Genomic DNA, 18,594 nt, shown 5'->3' with positions numbered 1-18,594 from the left:
AGCATTGACAGGGGGAGTGTGACCCTGTTGGTGCTCTTAGACCTCTCAGCGGCTTTCGATACTATAGATCACGGCATCCTCTTAGACCGCCTGAGGGGTTTAGGTATCGGGGGCACTGCCTTGCAGTGGTTCCGGTCCTTCCTCTTGGGCAGGTCTCAGAGGGTGCTACTCGGGGACTGTAGCTCCAGTAAGAGGTACCTCACTTGTGGGGTTCCTCAGGGGGCTATTTTGTCCCCGATGTTATTTAACATCTATATGAAGCCGCTGGGTGAGATAATACAGAGTCATGGTGCTGGGTGTTATCAGTACGCTGATGACACCCAAATCTATTTCTCCGTATCTCGTTCGTCGGCCTCGAATTCTGATGGCATCTCTTCTCTCAATGAATGTCTTCAGGCGGTAATGGGCTGGATGAGGAAAAACAGATTGAAACTGAATCCAGACAAGATGGAGGTGCTCATGGTAGCGGCCCCGAAACCAAGAATTGGGTTGCAACCTCCAGTCCTGGATGGGGTCACACTCTCCTCCAGTGACTGTGTTCGCAGTCTGGGGGTGATGACAAATCAGGTAAATGCGACGGTCAGGAGTGCCTGTTATCAGCTTCAGCTGATACGCCAGCTGCGCCCTTTTCTGGAAGTAAGGGATCTCGAGACGGTTGTGCACGCGCTGGTAACCTCACGCCTTGACTTCTGTAATGCACTCTACATGGGGCTACCCCTGTGCTTGACTCGGAAATTACAGCTGGTTCAAAACATGGCAGCCAGGCTTGTCTCAGGAACATCTAGGAGGGACCACATTACTCCGGTTTTGAGGTCCCTCCACTGGCTGCCTATCAGCTTCCGGACCCAGTACAAGGTGTTGGTTATCACCTTTAAAGCCCTAAATGGCTTGGGTCCAAGCTATCTCAGGGACCGCCTCCTCCCGTACAATCCTCCCCGCGCTCTCCGGTCCTCTGGGAAGAACTTACTGCAGCCTTTAAAATCTAGGCTTGCGGCAACCTCCCAGAGGGCGTTCTCTGCTGTTGCCCCCAAACACTGGAACGACCTGCCAGATGAGATCCGTCAGATAACATCATTAGACAGCTTTAAAAAAGCGGTCAAGACGGATCTCTTCCGGCAGGCCTTTCCAGACTAACCATCCCAGCCCAGGTTCCCTGATTCCCTCATTCCTCCCGTGGCCCCATCTCAGTGATGGTCGAGGATCAACAGAGGGATATCAGGGTTTTAATTGCTGTTTTTATGCTTGATGTTGTGTTTTTAATATGTTATACTGTTTAATATTGTCTTAAGGGGGGGAGGGATAAAGTGTTTTTAATTGTTATATTTTATATTTTACTGTTGTCAACCGCCCGGATTGGTTTGCCATAGGGCGGTATATAAATATTATTATTATTATTATTATTATTATTATTATTATTATTATAAAAAAACTAGTAAAACATACAACACCTGATTGCAGCACGCTTCATGATTAAAGGTTTCATGAGAAGAAGTCATAAGTAATTGATGTCCCGAACTGGTAGATGTGGAAAATAAGAAATTCCATAAATGCCAAGTCATTGTCTTAAAGGCTCTATTATCTGCTGAGGCTTATTTCAGTAGTCAGCATTGCTTTATTAATGATCAAAGTGAACAGATCTGAGTGAATATAGGAGGAGGCTGCCCCTTGTGAATTTGGCATTGATTGCGTTTACTTTCATCTGTGGTATGGGAACTTGAAGCTTATAGGGCTTTAAATGTATGATCCAGCACTTTAGAGTCAGCTTGGAAACAAAATGATTGCCATTGGCGCTATTGTAGTTCAGTGCCACATTCCTTTGGTGTTTAACTGTAAGTGTTCATTTGAGTTTGGTATTTTGGATTATCTGAAGTTTAAGTTGCCCTGCATATAGCTCATTACAGCAGTAATTTCTGGAATTACTTGGTCATTCAAAAAGGGCAAGGTCTTTTTTTTCCTTTTCAGATAGAAATGCTGCCAGCACATAACAACCAAACTTTGTAGATTATGCTCTCAGCCATAGCCCCTTGTTGCAAATGCAAGAGAGCCCACCATTTATCTTATTCTAGGACCTAGATCATACGCAATTCTAATTTTTTAATTTATTTAATGTATTTTTGTATCATCTGTCATCCCATCGGTTTCCCTGTTTTTCTCCTGGAAAGTAGTTCACAGAAAAAATGCTTAAAAACTTTAGAATAAAAATTTTAAAACAATTAAAATGATGGTCTGCAAATCTTATATGGGATATACAAATACTTTGTTTGCACCAGAAGTATTTTATTGCATTTTTGTAATCAGAGTAAACAGTCATATGTGGACCTGTAGGTAGAATTAAATATAAAGAGGATTAAACATACACCTGTAGCAGACAAATCCTACTTTGCCTATGCTGTGTCTCAGTGGCAAAGTACATGCATTAAAATCACAAGACCCTGTATTCAGTCCTAAACATATCACATTAAATAGTGAGGTAGTGTAGCTGCAATGGTAAGACCTCTACTACAGTTACTGACTGGCAGCATCTGCTCAAATTAGACAGCATGAGGCTTGATGGACCATCAGACTGCCTCTGTATAAGGCAGCATTAGATATTGATATTTAAGAACACAGAGATAGATGGTAGTCCTGAGAAAGGATGTCATGGAAGTAGTGAGTGATCTGCTGAGTTTTCAGAAATGAATGATAACACATCTAACACATCTGAAATGAGAGCATGGGATTATGGCTAGCATGAAAGGATACCATATTCTGTAGATCGAAGCCATGTTACCTTTTACAATGAGAATTAGCATTTGGTAATTACTATATAGTTTCATAATCAGAATAATTATGTTCAAGAATTCTTGTGTCATGTTGAAATTTTACTTGTTCCATATATTTTAGTTGTATTTCTGAAGTATCAACAAATAAAGCCATTCATTCTTAGATTTCATTAATACTTTTTTCTTTCATATTTTATTGTAGAATGTTATTGGATGGTACAGGTTTAGGAGAAACACTCAACAGCAAATGTCATATAGAGAGCACATCATCCATAAACAGCTGACACAGATTCTTGGAGTGCCTGACCTTGTCTTCCTTCTCTTCAGTTTCATCTCCACTGCTAATAACTCAACGCATGCGTTAGAATATGTTCTCTTTAGACCAAACAGAAGGTAAAACACAGACTAGACACAGAACTGTATGTAGTGATATGAGTTTTTTCTTGGTGTTCCCCAAATTAAATGTCAAATGCTATAAATCCAGAGAGGACAGCGATGGAAGATACTGGTAACATACGGGATTTGTTATTGTAGGGCACATTATTATGATAATTTGTTGAAGTATTTTAGAGAGAATTTACTTTTTGAAATTTGCTAGTCTCATAATGAATGAATGAATGAATCTTTATTTGTATACCGCTATTCCAATGATCACAGCGGTTTACAATCAGTTAAAATATGATACAGCAAATCCAATAAGAGAAATCCCCCCACATTAAACAATAAAATACAACAATAAAAATATCCATCATTCAATCACCTTTAAAACCATTAAAATATAATAACAGCAATAACCCCAAAGACATCCATTACATTACAATTACAACAGCATAAAGGAGAAGAGTGGAATTAAGGGACATGGGGGAAAGCAAGGCGGAAAAAATGAGTCTTTAGGTTTTTTCTAAAAGACTCTAGGGAGGGGGCTGAGCGGAGCTCAACAGGGAGAGAGTTCCAAGCCTGCGGGGCCGAAGCAGAAAAAGCCCTATGTGCAGACATCACATATCTCATGTCAGGAACTCTCAAAAGCTGTTTCCCACCCGACCGGAGAGTGCGGGGCGGATTGTATGTATGTCATAAACCCCACTACATTTCATAACAATATAGTAGGCACCTGTATTATCAGTGTATTTGATAGTAAATCCTCCTTTCTGACCTTTGCTATTTTTTTATTACTCTGTTTGTTTGTTTGTTTCCAAGATTTATATCCTCTAGTGACTCTACTCACTAGATAACTTTGCAGTGCAGTGGGCTGTGAGTTCCACAAGAGGGACTAAAGGCTAAGATGCTACTTGGGACTTGTGATTAACAAGCCATAGTTTATTGGCATATAGAAATTCACATAATATAATAAGCCAGATTTTAACAAAGCACACTGTGACTTGTTGTGACATGCAAACAGGGGTTAATAACATATCATTTAGTTAAGAAAAGTTATCCTGCATTCTACCAGCGTTTTAAAAAATTACTTTTATTGATATGTTATTAAACATACATTTGATCAATTAGGTAGTTACCCCTAATTAGGAGACAGTCCAAATTACAAGTTATATAAAAGTTATGATTTTGTTTCTTTTTTAATAGTAGGTTTTAAAAACCAGTCGTGAGTTAGGGGCTGGAATTAAGATATTTTCTTAATTTGACTTGTTAGTATGAATGAAATATCTTAAAGAGATTGCATAGCTGAAAGTAATCTCTGTGAAGGGTAACAAGTGTTTTCTAAATCCTTTTTCTGCAGGTATAATCAAAGAGTTTCACTCACTATTCCTAATCTAGGCAACACAAGTCAGCAGGAATACAAGGTTTCTTCAGTGCCGAATACTTCCCAAAATTATACCAAAGTTATTAAAGAACATGGGTAAGCATTTTTTAAATAAGCAATTCTGGCATATCAAGATATTATACTGAGAATATGTATGAAACACATGTTGTTATGACTGCTGTCTTTTCCTTGTGTTAAATATGAGAAATAATATAAGCCTCTTCCTGATATACTGCAGGTTCACAATAAAAGCAAAGTCAACATGTATACTCATGTATGAGTTGAAGTATTTTTGGCAAAAAATGACCCAAAAAAACCTGGGTCAATTTATACATTAATCAGTGCTCGAACAGGGACCCAGCACAAAGGTGAGAAGCCCCTCTTTGCATGGTGGGGCATGGAAGCAGCACCACTCAACCCATTACCTCTCCCTTTCCCAAACCACAGGAAAAAAGGCAGCCATTTACAGTCTCCCAGTTGTGATCCCTTAAATAAACAGATCCTCTCCTTCTCTTTAGCTCTTCCTAAAGATGTTCCCTCTATACATTTTTAAAAGGATAGGAAAGCATTTGTCTGTTACATGCCCCTAAGTTTTACCCTCAAGCTATCCACAAGTGATAGCTAGGTAGTTAGTTTAAAAGTTTTATTAATTAGTCTACCACAGACCTGCACCACATATGGCCCGGGGACCGCATGCGGCTCACCAAAGGATTTTGGACAGACCACAAGGATGTGCAGTGACTCCACTGCTTGGCCTCCTCCTGAGAGGGCTGGGTGGAGGAGGAGGAGGACAGTAAATGTTCACTCTTCAAGGCTCCTCCTCTGCCCAGCTTTCTCCTGAGATGGCCAGGCAGTGGAGGAGGAAGAGGGGCAAACACTCATCCCTCAAGGCTCTTCTGTCACTTGGGCTTCTCCTGAGGAGAAGAACAGGCAAGGCTCTTCTACTGCTCAGCTTTCTCCTGAGGAAGGGGACCAGGCAAAGGAGGGGGAGGACAGAATTAATATTAATGATATTAACTAAAACCTATTTACCCTACCCCAAGACGTTCAGATTATTTTAATTTTGGCCCTACCTCCTGCCAAGTTATACAGGTCTGGTCTACCATATCAAAAGTTAATATCAAACATGATAAAATATGAGCAAATACAGTGTATGCAATATAATGGGAAAAGAGAAATTAGATTAAAATTAAATAACATATAAATTAATTTTAAAAAATAGTAGTAAATTGTTGTCTTATAATAAACTTAAAAAGATAAAACCAAAAGCCAGGTCATGGCAAAAATCCTTAATTTTGACTGCCAAATTTGCTCTCGGCTTATACACGAGTATATACAATACTATGATCAAACTTAGCTATAAGAGAGCTTCATGTGTAGACTTTTTGGGGAGTCCAGTGAAACACTCTTTTTGGACAATGATGTATGATGATTATAGTTTTTGTTGCCATGGCTGTATCTGTACTGCAGAAATAATCCAGTTTGGCACCATTTTAACTTCAGTGGCTCAGTGCTATGGAATTTTGTGAACTGTAGTTGTTGAGGCATCAGAGCATTCTGGCAGAGAAAGCTAAATGTCTCACAAAACTAAAATTCCCAAGATTCCATAGCACTGAGTCAAGGCAATTAAAGTGGTGTCAAATTGGATTATTTCTGCAATGCAGATGCCCATAAAACATAGACAGGGAATAGAACTAAGTAGTTCTGCCGAGCATATATTTTCCCTGCATTATTCATTCTAATCTCAGGCTAAGCAAAAATAACTCGTTCCGCAAACTACTTCATTAGTTAATGTTTTGTTGTCTAGAATTTAGCTCAAAGAAATGTGAACTGCCTTGATATATAAAAAGGTGATTCCTTCTAATTTGCTGTTTCTGATACCTTTTTAGTACTGATTTTTTTGATAAAGATGGTGTGATGAAGGATATCAGGGCTATATATCAGGTTTATAACGCACTTCAGGAAAAAGTACAGGTAAATCCCTTTATTATAATATTATTAATTTTTTTTTGTTTTAAGATTAATATATTTAATATTGGTCAGCATTTATTGTGGCAGATGTGATATTTCATTAATTAATGCAAACCTGCAAGAATTCCAATTTCATTTTCAAAATGTTTCTAAGATAACAGTGTAGAACTACATGAATTTCCAAGGGGAAAAAAAGTTTCCAAGAGTCAAGCCTGCTTGGTAGTATGCTGTTTGGCTTAAGAGCTTTGCCTTATCAGATGGGCAAAGCCTTTCTATAGCTATATAGCAGTGAATAAAGGGCTGCTTGCCAAAAAAAGCACTAATCTACATTTAGGCCCACATGCTCTTTTTAAATTAACTGCATTCCTATCACTTTTTAACTATAGTGGGATGGATAGGCTGATATGGAAAGGTAATCCAGTTCTGTTCTTTACACTCCTCACTGGGTTCTCTACCAGCATGAATGGAAATCATGCAACCCTCCAGTTGTTGGACTGCAACCCCCAGCAGCTCTATCCAGCATAGTCGATGGAAGAGTCATTGTTCATTAAATATGTGCAATGATATATGACAGTTAACTGTCCATTGTAGAGGATCTTTTCATTTTGGGGATCTGCTGTATTTTTAAAATCATTATCAATATATTTTAACTGCCTTTTAAAACTGTTTTAAATTAATATTTTAAGAATGGTTGTTTATTTGGTTCTTTTTAAAAAAAACTTTAGTATTATCTGTTGTTTAAACTATTTTGCTTTAACTTACTTTGTGAGCTGCCTTGGGTCCCATATTGGGAGAAAGATGGAATATAAATATAAATAAAATAAATAAGTAAATGCATTTTTATTAAGCTGTGTCTTTATCAGCTCCCAGTTTTGGTTTCCACAGTACACCTAATCTGTGCTACAGCAACAGTGGTACTATTCCCATATTTGTTCCTAACAGCCCCTTAAATTCCTGCAATTTTGGTTTGCCAGAGCAGGCTATTTGATATCATTAGTGACTTGGGACTATCTCAGGGTTTTATAGCACTGTGTCCCAAGATAGATACATTTAGCTCTTTATACATTAAGCCCACCCTCATATATATTTATTGTAAATGATAGAATTGGGCTCTGAATTCTCTAACATTCAATGGTTTACAGACTGATATGTAAGAGTGACACCAAATACTATCACCTATTCTTAATAAGGGTGTCTGTGTTTCCATTTCTTTTAACAGCACCTGTGTGTAAAACCACAACTTAGCCAAGTAATTTCTCAAGCTTACTGTCAGTTATAAGTCATTTATTTTACTTTTGTGAAAAAATTACAATAGAGGGAGCCCCGCTTAACTGACAAGTTAGGGACTCAAGCAGTGTCAGAGTGTGGAATTGGTTGAAAAGTGGAACCCAGTTATTTTTAGCTTGCAAATATATCTTGCCTGTGAAAAAATGTAAATAATACACTATATATAACTTTTGTATGTGTGCAAAGGCTAAATAGCACACTGTGTATATAGAGAAGTAAAATACAGTGGTCCCACCATATTGGCAGGCTTGCAATCCACAGATTTGACCTCCCACTGATTGTCACACCCCATATTATTCAGTAGTGGCATTCAGGTGCTCCCACATCACTGTCCATTGAATAATATAGGGTATGACCAGCCACTTTTTTCCTGTTTATGCAGATGGAAAGGACCCACTGTAAAATGAGCAAAAGCTTACCTTTAATGCCCTGTTCTCACCCTGTAGTAAAAATTAAGCAAATTTCTCACTATTGATGTTATTGAGAATTGGTCACAAGTGACATATAGAGCCTTTGTTACAAACATCTTACTATGGATCTGTTCTTGACCTTGACTTAGCATTGTATTTCTGATACGGCTGCTGAATGTCATTTGAACTAACCTTGTTGTGTTTCTCCCAGGCAGTATGCATAGATTTAGAGAAAAGTGAACGAGCTGTTGAATCTTTCCAAGCAGAGGTGAATAAGCTAAAAAGACAAATCTCACAAAGGAAAAATGAAAAGGAGCAGAAAATAAGTAAGCCTTTTTGATAAATGTTCTCTAACACTCTTAAAAATTTAACGTATCATGCAACTCTACTGTGCTCTGTTACATGTTACAAGTCTGAAATATATCTGATCAATTTTTAGTATTTTAGAGGAGTTAGGATACAGTGGAAATTAAAAAAACTTTGGAAAAAAGTATCAATTATTTAATGATTATGCCATACATCTGCTTCAGAAATCAAACTAAGTGGTCTAAGTGACTTAATTCACATATCAGCTATAGTATATATACTTCATAATTCTGTAATACCAAGGTCAAATTAAGAAAGCTTATTGGAAGTGGCAGTCATGGGGTAAGCACGCATATTTTTAAAGGAATATAGTCACTTTTATATTCACATACAACTTAAAATTAGATGCTATCGTTCAATCACTTCAATGTTGGAACCGTGTATTTCATAGACCTTCTCTTCTGTCAACTGTCTTTATAATTTGACAGAGGTGAGAAAAAGATAGATGCTTTAGTCAGACATTAACTGGTTGGTTTTCTCTATACCTTCTAGTACAGGAGGTGCTGAGTAAGCACTAATACATCTCCAACTCAACATGTGACTCCTGGCTCAAGTAGCAGCAGCACAAGTATCTAAAAAATTAATTAATCTGAGGGGTAAGCGGAAAGGGTACACACTTCGGAATACAGAAGAGATAGCTTGCATGATGGAAAAAAATAATGTGATGAGAACTCCCTTTCTCCAGTAGTAGGACATGGGTAGATTGGGGTGTTCATTGAAAACAGCAAAACTAAGATTCAAATTCATCTTTATTACTGTCATAGACCAGCATAGGTTAAAAAAAAAAAGGGGGGGGGATACAGAGTAAAAGAAGGCAAAAGCAAGTTAAAAACATGGTAAAAACAGAAAACTAAGAAACTTTGGTTGAAATAGCCAAAAATAATCTTTCAAGAAGTCAGTTATGATCTCTTGAAATAAAGGTAAAAGTGGGTTCCTGAAATATATTTGCCTATATATGAAACATAGTGGTTATAGCTTGATATTAATTTGGCAACCACACATTATGTTCGAAACTAGTTATGAATAGCTGACTGAGAAGCCATACAATTTCTATTTTGGAGGAAGGTAAGTCTCCTCCAGTCAGCTATAATTTAGGTTATTGAACAATTTGAGTAGAAAGCCAGTACATTTTAGCTTAAAGCACTTTGTTTTTCTTGTGTTACTTAGGAACATGGGTGTGTATTTTCTAATGATGAAACTTGTTAGATAGATGAAAGTAACAGTTCAACTACATGGTTAGTAGAGAGACTAAAATGGAGACAGAAGGGAAAATAGGAATTTCAGGAATGGCAAATTGACAAATAGATAGGCTGTATATTAGGATAGTAAGGAAAAGATTTGGAAATGGTTGGATGCTGATAAATATAGTGAAACTGCAGCTATAAAAATTATTCTTTGGGACTGAAGTATCGTAATCAGCTCCTTGTCCTTAAGTGCTAGTCCTAACCAGTTTTCCAGGGAACATACCTGATTGTATCAGTAGCATATTAAATAAGAGCTCTGAGAAACATAAGAATATGTTCCTTTTAGTCGTGTGTCAGTATTGAACAGCATTAGTTGGTTTAATACTCATTAGATTTATACTTAAATGAAAAATTGGGTTAACAGCAAACACAAAACAACAATTTCTGTTATAGATACTCTAAACATGAAAGAAATAATCTGTATACTCAACTCTAAGTCAACCTCATGTATAAGTCTAGGACAGTTTTGGGGACCAAAATTATGAATTTGGTCTGACCCATGGATAAGTTGACGGTCAAACCTAGAAGCATGTAACAAAGAATATAAAGGATGAAGCTAAGGAAAATGATACCAAAGAACTTACAAAATTCTGGCAGGCATAACATTTTCCAATCCATGCATTCAGAAAGGTCAGACGTGGAGACATGGTGGACAGAGCAGAAGGAGTTGGTGATTCTTTTAGGTGCTCCTAGAATGGACTAAGCTCTCACCTTTCACCACTCTACTCAGAGAAAGAGAGTGATTCTTTTTTTGATCCATGGATAAGTGGACTCAATTTTTTGGTGTCAATTTTTTGACAAAAATTTCTAGACTTTTACATGAGTATATACATTAACCTTCTGCTTTCAAAGCAGCTTTCCCTTTAAATTTTAATTTGCTGTACATTATGATTTTAGTGGTATGTGATCCAAGTTGAAAAATCTGCATTTCTCCCTAGCATTTTTCACCATATTTTGACAGAATACATATCCACACCATATGTTTAAGACCTTAAAATGAAGAGAGCAATATGGTAACTTATGCTGCAGTCACTTTCTGCTATCCTATAGTTTTCTGGTGCATTCCATCATATTCTTTTGACAAACTAAGTGGTTGGCATGCTGTACCTTCCTCTCCCTTATCTAAGTGCCTTCTGAAGAGGTTTTATTTTGATGAAAACACATTAAACAGATATGCCTTGGAAGATGCAAGATAAGAAGCAGGAGGTTTAGGATAAGACACCATATGTCTTATCCTAAATTTTCACACAATTGCAGTGTCACTATAAAACTATCACACATTTGCTTTGTTTATTTTCCTCTGTTCTTCCCATTGCTTTTATTTTGCCTGGTAGACCAAAGGTGTGGTCCTAATCCACTAACTTTCAAGAAAGCAAAAATGGACTAGGATGAGAAACTAGAACATATATTCAATATGCCAAGGAGATCCCACCAAAAATTCTATTCCAGTCATCGTCATCCCCCCACCCAAGTTGGAATAGTGGGAAAAGTATGGCCTCTGGCTACGTGTTTCCATAGGGCTGTTTTTGTGGCCCCAAGGGTCAAAATATAACTGGAAACTTGCAAAAGGTTAAGTACAAAACATCCACCAGTATAGAACTCAAAATCGACTGATGTTGGCCCTGAAATTGCTGGATTTAGGGTCCTTTCATTTGCCCCAAGGTCCTGGGACCAGATGAGGGCCAACACTTGGCAGCAAGGTTTCAGAAGTTTCACACAACTTTCCATTTCACCTCATTCTGGCCTATTTAGTATTGTTCTGCTGCAGCAGAGTACCACCTTTTCTATTAGTTTGGACAACATTTGGAAATATTTGATAATATTTTAATAAAAGAGGGGAAAGGGTCATTGAAGACTAGAAGCTGTTATAATGCATATGGAGAGGTAAATGTGTAATGATCCTTTGCCTGTATGTGTATATTCTGTGATAGATGCATATAACAGTTTCAGCTGCCTTAGCTATTGCATGGAATTATTTCAACAATGTTTTAGAAAGAACATTGTCCTGTGATGCTGTCCTTAATCAGAAGTGCTTGTAAAATTACTGTATAGATTTTAATTTGGCAGAAGCTTAGCAGGAGCTGATGGCCTCCAAAGAATTAAGGCTAAAAGGTTCACAAAATGGCAGGGGAGTAGCAAGAGAAGATAATACAGCTGCACTTAGCCATATCTGTGGTTGTTATTTTAAAGTGCCTTTGAGTAAAGGTTGTAGCATCTATTGCACGGCTTTTTTTTCTTAAAGATCATTGCATATTAAAATTAAGGTGCTAGAGATGTTCAATTCTGTTTGGAAGTTAATGATAGCATTTGGAGAAGATAATGCATTTTCTCAGTTAGAAAACAATAAACCTTGGTCCAGACTGTTGATTTCCCCTTCCATAGAGCTTGCCCATAGAGTTACAGACCTTCAAAGAGAATGACAGAGTAGCCAGCAAGCATGGGCTTCTTCCAATGAGAACCATACTCTGGATGTTAGTGTGTGTCTTGAATGAAAAGGCAAATTTAGATCCAGTCTGACTTTTCTTTGAGTTCTCAGAAAAAGCAATGCCCCCTACAATTTCAAGGGAAGTTGTTGTTAGGGAAGACTGCAGCAGAGATTATTGAGAATTTATTATTATATTTTTCTGATTTTACAGAAAACTCCTAAATACTTAATTTTTCCAAATTATGCTTCTAAGACAACTCTTCTTTATCAAAAGACTGTGTGGGGGGGGGGGGGGGGGGGGTTCCTGTTCTTTTTCAATGCATAGCTGTTCTTAAAAGTAACCAGCTTTTGTGTCACTGTGGCTAATTGATAGTTGTGAAGAAACATCTTTATATATCTTCAGTCAAGCGTATGATTTATCTTGTTGTTGTTTCTGACTTATGGAAATCCTATCATAGGTTTTCTTGACAAACTGGCTTCCAGGCGGGCTATGGAGTTGAGACTGCCATGGTTGCCTTGGTCGATGATCTCTGTCTGGGCATGGACAGGGGTAGCATGTCCCTGTTAGTGCTCTTGGACATCTCAGCGGCTTTCGATACCATTGACCATGGTATTCTTCTGGAATGCCTGAGAGAGTTGGGAATTGGGGGCACTGTGCTCCAGTGGTTCCGTTCCTACCTTTCGGGTAGATTCCAGATGGTGCAGCTGGGGGACGTGCGCTCCGAGAAGAGGGCCCTTACATCTGGTGTCCCTCAAGGAGCCATTCTGTCCCCCATGCTATTTAACATTTACATGAAACCGCTGGGAGAGGTCATCCAGAGACACGGGGCCCGGTGTTATCAGTACAGTGGTACCTCGGGATACGAAATACCCAGGTTACGAAATTTTCGGGATACGAAAAAATCCCATTAGAAATCATTGTTCCGGGTTACGAATGTATTTTCGGGTTACGAAGAAAATTTTTGGTGCTTTTCGGCGCTTTTTCGCACGAAACGCGGCTTTTCCCCATTAGCGCCTATGGCAATTCGGCTTACGAAGGCTTTTCGGGTTACGAAAGCGGCCGCGGAACGAATTACTTTCGTAACCCGAGGCACCACTGTATGCTGATGACACCCAAATATGTTTCTCTGTGTCTCCGACTGATGCAGTGACCAAGGATGGCATCTCTCCTCTAGATGCCTGTCTGGAGTCAGTAATGGGCTGGATGAGGGAAAACAGACTCAGACTAAATCCAGAGAAAACGGAAGTGCTTGTGATAGGTTCTCCGGGCCCAGGGATGCAGATTTTTCCACCTGTCCTGAATGGGGTCATGCTTCCCCTGAAGGACTCTATTCACAGCTTGGGGGTGCTCCTGGACTCGTCGCTCCATCTTACATCTCAGGTGGACGCGACAGTCAGGAGTACCTGTTATCAGCTTCGGTTGATACGCCAGCTACGACCCTACCTGGGCCGGGGGGACTTTGAAACAGTGGTACATGCTCTGGTGATCACTCGGTTGGATTTCTGTAATGCGCTCTACATGGGGCAACCCTTGTACAAAACCCGGAAGCTTCAATTAGTGCAGAACATGGCAGCCAGGCTGGTCAGTGGATGTTCCAGGACCAGCCATATAACACCTGTTCTGCAAGATCTACATTGGCTGCCTATTCGCTTTCGGGTGCAATACAAGGTGTTGGTTATAACCTATAAAGCCCTAAATGGCTTGGGCCCAGGGTACTTGGAGGACCGCCTCTCCCCATATAATCCGCCCCGCACACTCAGGTCAGCCGGGAAGCAACTTCTGAGGGTTCCACCCTCGAAACACTCTGGGACTGCACAAAGGGTGTTTTCAATCTCAGGCCCGCAGTTATGGAACTCGCTTCCCATAGAGCTCCGCTCAACCCCCTCCCTCGACCTTTTCAGGAAGAGACTCAAAACCTTTCTCTTCGAACAAGCTTTCCCCCAATTGTTGTAACGCTTCCTCTCCCCCCTCCTTTGCACTTGCACTTTGGCTAGTCTTTGTATGGTTTTAATCTGTGTTTTTAACTTTTGTTTTTAATGTTTGAATTGTACATTGTAGTGTGTATATTTATCGTTTGCTGTTCCCAAGATGTTGTAACCCGCCTTGATCTCAAGGAAAGGCGGGCTATAAATAAACGATTTATTTATTATTATAAGATCTGTTTGGGGGGGGGGTTGCTTTTGGCTTCCTCTGAAGCAGAGAGGGTGTGGCTTGCCCAGTGTCACCTAGTAGGTCAGGCAGGGATTCAAACCCTGGTCTCCAGGGTCATCGTCAGTGCTCAAATCACTACATAATAATGGCTCCCAATTTCTCCTTTTTAAGAAAACAGAAATGGACTAGGATGAGAAACTGGAATCTACGTTCAATATGCCAAGGGGATCCCACCCAAAAATGTATTACAGTTCCTCCCCTCCCCTTAGTTGGAATAGTGGTGGGCAAAGTGTGGCCTCTGAGCTACATGTTTCCACAGGGCTGTTTTTGTGGCTCCAAGGGTCAAAATACTTTTCTTTGCCCCAAATGCTCTCTTGGGGGAATAGGTTGCCACCAGTCCTTTTTAAAGAAACAAAGCAAACAGGTTGTTATTTCCAATCACTTTCTGTTGTTGTTTTAAAAAAGCCTGTCCTGGGCCTAAAATGCATCAGCAGTCCTAAAAACATTGCTAAAAGGCTCTCCAACCCCTAAGGAGGATTGAGGAGGAGGCACAGGTTTTTTGTGTGTTGCCGTGCTAGAGGTGTGACCGTTCAAGGTCTTCTGGGGGCTAATTTAGACCCTTAGGCATCACAACTGCCTGCCTCTGAGTTAGAAAAGCATGACATATGGGTGCTTCTGGTACATGTACATGCCTTCATCAGCATTTATCAGGTAAATGGTAATAGCAGTACCCATTAATCTGGTCTCTAAACATTGCACACAAAATAGTGATAGAATTTTATAACATGATATCTCTCTTGGTGGCATCCTCCTGGCAAGGTGGACTGTGCTTCACTCTCTTAAGTTCAGTACCAGGCCTCTGCAGTTTTTCGTAATGTTTCATTCTAATAGTCTCAATAATATTTCACTATGGTGAAAAAAGAGAAGTCTGTGTTTTAGCGATGGAGCTTTTCTTGGTCTCTACAATAGTATACTTTGAAGTAACTGAAATATAGAAGCCATTTGAAATTAAGCCGTGTAATTTTTAAAAATCAAATGCAGTTGTTCATTCTGAGATAGAACAGAAAGTAGCTGTGTGCTATATGTATGTTAATGTATTGTTCCATTTTGCCTGTGTGGAATTCTCTTGGAGGTTGCTTATAGTAGCCCATTATGAAGTTTGTGCTACTGCCTGTTCCTTAATGTAGGAAATCCTGTCAGTTAAAGTGACTAACTGCTTCATTTTGACCAAGTATTTCAGTTCTTGGAAGTGAGTGATCTTATATAAGGAGAATTATATCAGTTTTACTGGAAAAACAAAGAGATTTCTAGGGAAGCTGAGTTGAATTTACACTTTGTTTAGCTTTGATCGTTTTCCCCTCAAGTGACTTGTTTAAGTATGTGCGTAACATACATTTTAAGATCCTTTCACATGTTCATGGTAATATATTTTCCACAAGCACAGTTGTATATAGCTAAACCTTGCTTGCTCTGACAGTCTTGCTTGCTCTGACAGGTAATTACAACATTTGTTTTTGCACTGTTGTAGGACTGCAACAGACCATCTTAAGCAGACAAATATCAACTGATAACTTGGAACCTATATTCATCCCACGGATGTCTCATGCTGGATTTGCTGTGGAAGGTAGTAATCTTGAAGAATCAGATACCTCTGATCCTCCTCCTCCTTATGCTGACTTCAATGTGATCAATCATGACAGTGCCATACGCCCTAATGTTCTAGAAAATAATGTTTTTATGCCGCGACCTCAAGCAGTGGGCTCTTCTAGTTACGTTTCCACAAATACAGGATTGAAGCATTCAGGCAATGGAACATCCATGTTGTCTTCTTCCCAAACAGCCTCCGGTGACAATGTTAATGAATCAGAAGACAGTGACTGTGAGAATTTGCTTGAACCTACAGAGTCATCTGACAATGAATACGCACAGACGAGAGATTCTCGACCTTTGACACATGCAGATGGTGATTCGAGGAATACTCAAATCTCCCAGATTTAATAGAACATGAGCTTAATATAGCACTATCTTTCCTAATTGTTAAAGAAATATTGTTACAAAAATATTTTGGGATTTAACTCGGAGGAAATGAGCTACAAAAGTGGATTATTGTGCACAGCAGATGTAGAAGACTTGAACGTAGATGGCTTATTCACTTGGTGATACATTTTTGCAAGTTTTGTAATGGGATATTTAGTATAATCAAACTGTACTAATTAATGAGATTCATGGATGTACTGGTAAATAAGCAAAGTGAAATTGAAAAACATGTAGCTTTCGTTGCCAAATTCTTCATAAGAAAAATGGGATTTTGCAACTAAGCACAGTCTAATTATCTCAAATCAAAGCTTACCTCGTGCACTATCATGCCTTGAATTTTAGGGGGATTATTTCTAAGAACTATGATTATCTGGCTTTTTAATTGTAAAGCCAAATAGATCATCGCCAGGAAAAAAAAAACTTTGATAATTCCAAGAAGCCTGATTGGAACAAATATGAACTATCTTCTCTGCATGGTCTTTTAATAGAGATGAGATTTGTTTCAATCTTTTTCTACTAGCCTAACGTGCATCACTTAAAATGATGGTTGCCTTTTTATGTAGGAAAAATAATTACCAGTAAATCATCAGTGAATGTCTCAAGCATAACTACTCTGATCTTTGTGGATTTAAAGTGACTTTGCCACACTATCTTCATTGTCTCATTTTTGTTCAGAAATATGAAGAGCACATAGCAGAAGGTGATGTGGTCAGTTCTGTCAATGTTTTGTGTTAGGACTCCACAAATGCTGAAAATTCACGCAACTTGCAAAAAAATCCAGTTTCTATAGAGAGATTAAGTCATGAGAAATGGAAGAGGCTGTTTAGTAAAATACCCTAGGGTTTCCTTTAAAATTTAAGTATCTTGGGGTGGGGGGAACCTTGTGATTTTGGAGGCATGAAGTAGATTCTGTTCAAAGAATGTTTGAATGCACTTACGTTTTATTTTATGCTTGCAACAACATTTGCCCAAAAGATATGAACCTGTGCCATTAAGTATCCAATTAGGCTTTCCCCTCAGTTTACAGCAAACTCTTCAGTCTGTGACAATGCATCTTTGTCATACATAATCCCACTCTTCATTAAACTACCTTTAGATATCTGGTTGCCGAAGGCAAAAACCTCTGTTGCTAAACAATCTCACACCTATTTGTTAGCCTCTCTGTTGTATGTATTAAATAAAACTCAAGTGGCTTTGAAATATGGTAAAAATGTCTATCTTCTTGGACATTTGGGACTCTGTAAACATTTCTGTTTTCAGTATTTAACATACTCTTTGGCCTTAACATAATGCATTTTGTTTTTCATTGCTGCGGTCTGTTTTAATAAAAATGTGTTTTGGTTTTATTAATTTTGGGTATCTGCAAGCAACTGTAGTGCTGGTTTGTTAATAAGTGCTGTTGCCATCTCATTGGTTAATTCAAGAAATTTTATTTTTTATCTTGCTCAGAAACCTTTAATGTACATCTCTGACAAAGCAGTTAAATGTGACAATAAAATCTTATTTAATCCTTTATCTTTTAATATCTGTCAGCAAGGTTCCATTGCAGTGAGATCATGCATCTGCAAATGAAAGCACTGTTAAGATTTATTTTTCAAATGGAGCAAATGAGAAACAAAACTGCATATTGATTCCAACATTTGTTGAGGGTCAAGGGAAGCATCCATGGGATTATAGTATGTATACAGCAGTAGTCACTTTATAAAATGTCCATTATTCCCATTAATTCATGCATGCCAAATATCTATAATCCCTACAACAGAATACCAGCTGCAGCAAGTTAATAAATATTTCCATTGTTTGCAAAGTGCATCACCACAATGTCTGGGGAAACAACTCTACACTTAAATACAATAATTTAAAAGTAGTTATGCAGTTCCCTATACTCTACAACTTTAAATTCAGTGTGATTAACCTATTGGACAAATTGTTGATGTATGTCTTTTCCTATAAAAATGAATCTTGATAAAACGAACAGAAATCGAAGCCAATTGGTGCTTTTTTTTTCTTTTGAACTACTGAGGGGAACATTACAGTAATTAATATTGATGATAACCCCCCTCTTATTATTGTAAAATGGTGGTCTGTATATTTTATGTGGACCCTGATGGATATATGCTCTCTGTGAAATCCTAAACACTATTTCACTGAAAATTAAATATCCAGTCCTGCTAAGTCAAA

General features: G+C 38.5%; 1 protein-coding gene across 1 annotated transcript in view; it reads left to right on the top strand.

Moving 5' to 3' along the window:
• ABRAXAS2 (abraxas 2, BRISC complex subunit) overlaps positions 1-17,926 on the top strand; it is a 41,453-nt gene extending 23,527 nt beyond the window's left edge. Inside the window, exons 5-9 of the mRNA XM_042459543.1 lie at positions 2,965-3,155; positions 4,498-4,617; positions 6,411-6,495; positions 8,401-8,515; positions 15,905-17,926. Coding sequence (XP_042315477.1) covers positions 2,965-3,155; positions 4,498-4,617; positions 6,411-6,495; positions 8,401-8,515; positions 15,905-16,374 — 981 coding nt within the window. The 3' untranslated portion in view covers positions 16,375-17,926. The remainder of the gene's footprint in view (positions 1-2,964; positions 3,156-4,497; positions 4,618-6,410; positions 6,496-8,400; positions 8,516-15,904) is intronic.
• The last annotated feature ends 668 nt before the right edge of the window (positions 17,927-18,594 follow it).

This window comes from Sceloporus undulatus, chromosome 3 (genome assembly GCF_019175285.1).
Source record: "Sceloporus undulatus isolate JIND9_A2432 ecotype Alabama chromosome 3, SceUnd_v1.1, whole genome shotgun sequence".
Lineage (NCBI taxonomy): Eukaryota > Metazoa > Chordata > Lepidosauria > Squamata > Phrynosomatidae > Sceloporus > Sceloporus undulatus.
Note: the sequence above shows the minus strand (reverse complement) of the source record. Positions and strands in the feature narration are given on the sequence as shown.